Source organism: Saccostrea cucullata, unplaced genomic scaffold (genome assembly GCF_032062105.1).
Source record: "Saccostrea cucullata isolate Sc308-1 unplaced genomic scaffold, CSIRO_AGI_Scuc_v1 ctg19225, whole genome shotgun sequence".
In the NCBI taxonomy this organism is placed as follows: Eukaryota; Metazoa; Mollusca; class Bivalvia; order Ostreida; family Ostreidae; genus Saccostrea; species Saccostrea cuccullata.
The window spans coordinates 1,228-9,157 of NW_026939528.1; the positions used below are offsets into that span (position 1 = coordinate 1,228).

Consider the following 7,930-nt stretch of genomic DNA (forward strand, 5'->3'; position numbering starts at 1 on the left):
AATTATATGTCACTTTATTGTTTTCGTATTCGTCTTTATTACATTACACTTGAGCTTTTATCGTTCTTTATTTTGTCCTTACTTCTATGTTGCTTTATTCTTGTGAATACATTCTACTTTCTTTTAAGTTGATACTGTTTCTTAAATAAACTATCTTGATTATCTCGATTACGAACGTAAATTCAATCATGTAAAAAAAATGCCACCTAGCGTTAATGCGGCACTAAATTGAATGAGGACGAATGCAAGTTGTCCGAATTTAGTGCCGCATTATAACGCTAGGTGGCAGGGTGTTCCGCTATACGAGTGTTGGTAAAAATAGGTAGTAAAACCCGGGCCGGGGTTATTAAAGATTTTTCAATTTTCTGCCTTAATACTTTATCCAATTGAACTTAAATTTTCAAATTATGTTTGTTATAAATTCAGGTATGTACCAGATAATGCCATTTCCTCGGAAGACGGTAAGTTTTTCCCGGAAGACTGACTACATTATGATGCTTCCTTCGGAAGACTATACAGTGAGACTCCCCCCGGGGAAGTGTCAATATGTAGCTAGCCTTCCGTGGGAAATCTGGCTGTATATAGCAATTTGTCCCCCTTCATAGCAACCCCTCCCCCGAGATTTTTTTTAATCGTAAAACAATGTTTATATGCTAACGTTTTCAGTTTTTGAAGAAAAGTTATCCGTCTCATATGAATAAATGTTTAAATGAAACCATTTTAATAGTGGTTAATAATTAAATTATTTTAACCATTTATTTTGACATAGATAATCTTCACGAGTACAAATGGGTAATGAATCCCCCCCCGGTCCCGTGGATGCCCCTCCCCCCGGGTGCAATCGCCCGCGTAGCACTGTCGTTACAGCGTCTGCCCCCCGGTTCCGACGCCTATGCAATGTAGTCAATTAACATATTTATAAACATGTACTTAGTGGCATATGTACATATGAGTAATATTTGGTACTGAAAACAAGTTGACGACCCCCCCCACCCCCCTTCACCACCACCAAATACAGAATTTTCAAGTTTTAAGATTTTTTGAAACTCTACTGGCTGATGTAAAATACGTTGCGTTCTAAAGATATTTTTTTCTTTATTAAAAAGTGCTATTTCAATGTAAAATATTAATGCATAAAAAAGACTGGGGAGTTTCTAGTATGCCTAAGGTGTTCCCTGGTTCCGACTTTGCCTACCCATAACACTTCTCACTCCTTTGCAAAGACCCGTCCCTAGAATCACACGCATGAGCAATTACTATCTGTCGTGAAATAAAGTTCAGTTTAGGGAGGTGGCGCACCCGCCCCCCCCCCCTAAAATTGTCAAAGTAAACATAAATCACAATCTCGTCTAGAAAATGTAAATATGCCTACTTGGTAGATCTAATTTTTACTCTACAAAATCTCTAGAACCCAGGGGCTTCCGGGGGTCTTGCCTCCTGAGCCCCCACCAGGGCTTTGCCCTTGGCCCCCTGGGGGCCTCAAGGCGGCCCCCAGACACCTTGCTTACTTTTGGCGCCCCATCTAACTTCATTTCCTAGATCCACGCCTGGGAACGCCGTGAAAAACAACTCAATTTATAAATTCATAAAGGGGTATCTAGTATCAAAATATTTAACATTATTATGTCAATTAAACTGTTATACTGGAATTCAATTATCCAACAAATAACTTTAGTAGAGTGATATTTTTCAGGCGAGAGAACAGTGACGTAGCATCGATTTTGAAAATTCAAGCTATCCGCTGAAAACAACTTGACAAGCAAAAAAAAAAAAAAAAAAAAAAAAAAAAAAAACAAAAAAAAAAAAAACCCCAGGAAATTTCTAAACTTTAATATAAAAAGGCGGCGATAGGAACCGGGGAGAGGGCTTAGCCCCCACTTTTTTCAAAAGTTAAACTTAGTATAGACATTGAACATTACTGCGTAGCTCTTTAGCCCCCCCCCCCTTTCCATGGACACGATGCAGTAGGCCTATAGGTTTAAAATGTGGAAAGTGGTGGTGTTTTGAACAAAAAATTGGCACTGTAATTTGACACCCATCACCACCACACACACACGAAATAGGATTTTGTGTTTGGACAAAGAACATTTCTCTCTCTCTCTCTCTTTTTATTTTGCTTGTCATGTTTTTTTTTTTTTTGAAGGTCTAAAAAATATTTCTTACGCTTAGCCCCCCCCCGGCCCCAATTTTCACTTTGCTTCCGACGCCAATGAAATCATATTAAGGGGGCGGTGTGAGTTTTGGGTTAAATTCAAATTCATATATAGTATCAAATTTAAATGTACTATACTACATTAACCTTATTTGACCCAAGTGGGTCGGACTTTTAATGAACATTACCGGTATGTAAAGTTATGTCTGAAAAAAAGAGGCCGCTATTCCTGTGTGCCCAGAGAAAATAAATATTATATATATATATATGTTTATTCACCAATCAAGGGCCCACAGGGGGCATGAACAATTATTACAAAATGATAACAGATTACAATTCTATATTAAGGATAATTATGACTTGTGATTAAGTTTGACATTGAGAAGTGCATCCATCATTGTATAAAACAAAAAACAATTAAATAAAAATTATATATATAAGGTAAATTAAAAAAAAAAAAAAAAAAAAAAAAAAAAAAAATCTTGTAGTAATGATCTAATATGGATTGTTCGGCCTTCAGATATTCGATTGAATAAGTATTAAGGCAGAAAATTGAAAAATCTTAAATAACCCCGGCCCGGGTTTGCTGACCTAGTTTTACCAACACTCGTAGCGAACACCCCTGCCACCTAGCGTTATAATGCGGCACTAAATTTTGACAACTTGTATTCGTCTTCATTGAATATGCTTCATTCTTTGTGTGATTGAATTCACGTATGTAATTGAGATAATCATTTAAGAAACTGTATCGATTTAAAAGGAAGTAAAATGAATAAAGCAACATAGAAGTAAGGGCAAAATGAAGAAGGATAAAAGTCAAAGTGAAATGTAATAAAGACGAATACGAAAACAATAAAGTGACATATAATTACAATAATAACAAAGCATAAAGAAGTAGGCAGAATAAGAATAAAAGCAAGATACATAGAATTTTGGCGGTAATTCCCTTCCATATAGGCCACTGTCATTACATGCTCCTGGGCATGTCACAGTCTATTCGTTACTATAACATAAAAGATGTTATCAAAAGCTGTTACCAAAACAAAAACTGTTACTAATTGATTTTACTAAACATAGAATATGTTCAAATTATTGTCACCTCCCACCCTCTTGCCCCCACAAAACTGTTGTTAAAGGCAAAATAAGAACATTTATTTTTCATTTTTTTTAATCTTGGTTGAAACAGTAATTGTCCAGTTTTGACCCAGAGCCTTTTCGCCAGCCAATTTTTATCCGCTTCTCTCCTCAAAACTCTTAGGTTTTTTTTTAAGGAGAATAGAAGTTCAGAAATCCTTGTCTAGCAAGGATGACCTCGGATTACTCTAAATTTTAATTTGGCTTACTGTAATATCTATTACAAAATAGTAGTTATTACAGTAATTCTTGTTTTCAAACCATTCGACAAATTGATTATACAATATCCATTACTACCTCCTCCCCCTAAATCTAATTAACGGATTTTTAGATATCCTTCGTAAAATTGCGATGTTACTCTATTTCCTTCTAAATGCATTTGATAAAGACCAAAAATCCCAGTAGATGCGGTGAATGTTTAGAAGCTCAGTGTGTGCCAAAAATTCAAAATCAAATAAATTCAACGACATGTATTGCGTAAATAACAATATTCTCCAAAAGTAAGAAAGCTTTATTTAATGAAGGAAAAGAAAGGTCTGCTTTTCAAGAGCATTCTTTACAAATATTTTTTTTTTATTTTCTGTACAGCACAATGTCACCCAGAAGAAGTCCACATTACGTTTGGCGACAAAGTGTCAGATGTCGTCATCATGTGGTCAACAGTCGGTAATTGTTCCAGTTCGGTAGAGTATGGCCCCGGACCCTGGGGATTAGCACACAGGGCCCAAGGGGAGACCAAGCTGTTTACAGAAACCAACCCCAACGGAAAGCATTACCTCCACAGGGTTGAGGTTAAGGTAGGTCAAATACGCGTTTAAAATGGACCTTATTGACATTAAGGTGGCGATATCAGTTTTTATTGACCTTACAATTTTGCCCTCCACCGTCTAGTACTGACGCCTCAATATGGGTGAAAGATTCTCGAAAGGGACATTAATCAACAACAAAAACTTTATCTTATTTATTTATGGCTAGTATGAATTGTTTATTTATATCTGAGGTTTTTACAATGATAAATATTCTATAAATGTAGATGAAAGAATTCGAGATGAATAAAATTCTGTTGTTCTTAAACAGGACCTTGGTAGTTCCACGACATATTTCTACAGACCTACCAGCAATGGAGTTAGCAGCGGACCATTCTACTTTAAGACACCGCCTTCTGGATATGTAAGTTGATGGTGCTTGAAAAATTATTTTTAAAGCATTTTTAACAGCTAGTATTTGAAATGGAAGAATGTAAGAATGAATAAGCGTCAATATTTTCACATTTTTCATTTTCCAAAAAGGGCTCCTCAATGCCTGAATCTGATACCAAAGAAAATTTCCTAGAGTTTGAAACTAAAAACTAAAATTAACGACTAATCAGGTCTTTTTTGGGTCCAGGATTGGAGCCCGGAGTTTTTGGTATATGGTGATTTGGGCGTGGAGTCTGATGCGATTTCTGCTCTGGAAACGGAGGCTTTGTCGGGGAAATATACGTCAATTTTTCACGTTGGTGACTTTGCATACAATATGGAGGACGAAGGAGGAATGGTAAGCTCTTTCTATCGCACTTTTTCCCCCCTTTACCATTTTTTCATAATTATCATAATTCATGGCTACTCAGCATTTTAAATGAACTAAACTGAAAGGTATGTTTGCAGTTTTTCTTCATACTTAATCTAAGTTACTGCTGCTCCTTTTGGTCAGGGATTTTAATGAAATTGATGCTGCGCAATCCTGCATTTTTTATCAATAAAAACTTTAAAATTATTCAAGTAATGTATGTAAAATTTCATTTTGAAACTCTTCAAATTAAGCTTCTCTTTTATATAAACTTTTCTGATATTTTTACTTGAAGTATACCTGAACAGTTTGTAAAATAAAAAAAAAAACTTCAACCTTGTCAAGACAAATTTCCATGCATATCCATTTATCCATCCCCCGTTTTCCATTTTAATTTAGCAAGTAAATGACACGCACAAAAATGACACATCCATGGACTTGTGCGAAAATAAGGTGAGACCAGACTCAATCATGTACTAACTGATGCATGTTGTTAAGGCGTAGAATTTTGGTTGCATGAGGAACGGAACTGGGATGCAAATATATGTGTATTGATTTACATGTTTATGAACTTCATCTATCATCATTATTCATGCCCGCAAATTGTCTTTGTTGTGAAATTCTTTTATAGAGAGTTTATACTGTGCATGTGTTTGGTGTTGAATTTGACAAACAGCAAACCGAAAAATTGTAATTTTGCACCTAAATCACTTGAATAATATTGTATTTTATGAGGGATGCGACAGACAGTTGCTTTCTAAATATTTTATTGAAACGTAGCACTTTCATTTCCCGATTCAATTAAAATAAATAACCAGTTTTAATCCAGTAAAACTTTCTCAAACATTAATAGCAAAAATGTGTATGCAATACAAAACACAGCATTTTATTTCCAGAGAGGAGACACGTTTTTACGTTTAATAGAAGATTTTTCTTCTAGAGTGCAATATCTGACATCTCCGGGAAACCATGGTAAGCTGTATATACATATAATAGTTCACTTCCTACCCGTGCAAACTTAGTATTATTTCAAAATAAACGCACAAATCACTACTCAATATATATTTTCGCTACATTTTATTTTCGCGTAAAAGCATTTTTATTTATTTTTACGAATTTTTATGATTATTTATTACAACCCTGAAGAATATTTTACACGAGAATGGAAAAAAAAATCACGTGCAGACAGTTTCTAGTGTTACGCGAATATACCCTATAAAAAGTTTTTTACGGTATATATATATACATTCACATGTACATTGTACTTTAAAACAGAAATAGACCAAGGCAGTTTCGCCCATTACCGGTATCGGTTTTCTACGCCCGGTACATCCTGGCCCATCCCCCTGAACAAAATGTGGTACAGCATAGACATAGGACAAGTGCACTTTGTCAGGTATGTCGAAATATAGTCCATATATCAGAAGGTCCAGAGACAAGTGTTTGAATTTTATTTCTAATGGTTTTTTTCCCATATTTTAGTTATTCTTTTAATCGATTCAAATTAAATTATGAATGACATTGTGAATGGTATTCACATGGTATTCGTTGTGATGTCTCGGTTGACGTCTCTACGCTCCTTACGTAAATTTCTCGATTACGCGACACAAAGTCAAAGTATTTCACCGCGAACTTTAATCATGCATGGCCAAATATTTCGGATTATACAACATTTTAAACGATGCAATTTACTGGAAAGGACTAACATTTTTTTACACTGTATATATATTAGACAAGATTTCGGAATACACAACAACAGGATTAGACAAGTTTCTCTGTATATATAATATTGGTTTCTCTCCAACAGCTATTCCTCGGAAGTGTTTTTCACGTCCGATGGACAATACATTGCTGAACAAGAAAAATGGCTGAAGGCAGATTTGAAGCAAGCAAACGACAACAGAGCTCGTTGTCCGTGGGTCATCGTTCTGGGTCACCGCCCAATGTACTGCTCCAATAGTGATGGAGATGACTGCACAAAGGCAGATTCTAAAGTTCGCGCCGGGTAAGCGTCTTCAATATGATTCGTCTTATATTGATCACGTGTTGATCGAATTCCTACTGCTCATCGTGAAAATAGCCAAAGAAGTTTGACTTTAATATGAAATTTTGTGGTTTAACGTCCCTCTCGAAAATTTTTCACTCATGGAGACGCAAATTTCTTATTTAAAAAAGTCTTGCAAACAGTATCAAGTAGTTTTTTTTTCATTTTCCATAAATTCTTGGACAAATCTTTGCTACGTAGCCTGCAGACATGATAACAATCACTGATTTGTAAATTTAATTACAATTTGCCGATTTTAATCAAAGATGGGGTAAAAATTTGATGTGATGGCATTGACTTTAATTCCAGATTAGAGGACATTTTCTTCAACTATGGAGTGGACATAGTTCTACAAGCACACGAGCATTCTTATGAGAGATTGTGGCCGCAATATAAAGGAGTGGTACTCAGCAAGAACTATACGAATCCCCAGGCACCAGTTCAGCTCATCTCGGGGGCAGCAGGGAGCAAGTATAAAGGAGACAACGAAAAAGCCAGGAGAGGTAATCAACTCATTCTGATTAAAATCAGATCCTCGATGCTCCTTTTTCAACGATACTAGTATGTTGCTTACCAGGTTCCGAGGTTAGCGACATATCTTAAAAAAGGAGCATCGCGGATCATTTTAATCAGATTGGTAATCAACTTTGAAATCAATCAGTTCTAACCAAATTCATTGCAAATTGTAGAACTTGTGATTGCGTTCAATATGGTTGTATTATTTGCCTACATAAGTTTTAATAAAATAGTTAGCTTTAGCCAGACTGCATGTTAATTTTCGATCGTCCGCGTATCTGTCAAATAACCTCCTTCACGGAGGATCGATGCCATTGTTAAAGGGAATATTACTTAATAATCCGAGTACTAAATCATAAATGTATCCAATAATCTTAAGTCTCCTTCATATTTGTTTTGTTTTCTAGAAGAATGGTCTGCCTTTACAAATACAGATGAATCATTAAACAGCGTGGGTAAATTGAAAATTATGAATTCGACGCACTTGTATTGGGAGCAATATAATTTGTTAACAAAACGTGTAATTGATTCGGTGA

The 7,930-nt window shown here is 35.6% G+C and overlaps 1 protein-coding gene across 1 annotated transcript; it reads left to right on the forward strand.

Moving 5' to 3' along the window:
• Positions 1 to 426: 426 nt before the first annotated feature.
• On the forward strand, positions 427 to 7,926 carry LOC134253140 (acid phosphatase type 7-like; the record flags this gene model as incomplete). The annotated part of the gene is made up of 10 exons (XM_062735648.1): positions 427 to 461; positions 3,875 to 4,083; positions 4,364 to 4,456; positions 4,673 to 4,822; positions 5,234 to 5,287; positions 5,731 to 5,806; positions 6,110 to 6,230; positions 6,642 to 6,839; positions 7,188 to 7,381; positions 7,802 to 7,926. Coding segments are annotated over 10 exons (1,255 nt in total), but the record flags the coding sequence as incomplete, so codon positions are not given.
• Between the last annotated feature and the right edge of the window lie 4 nt (positions 7,927 to 7,930).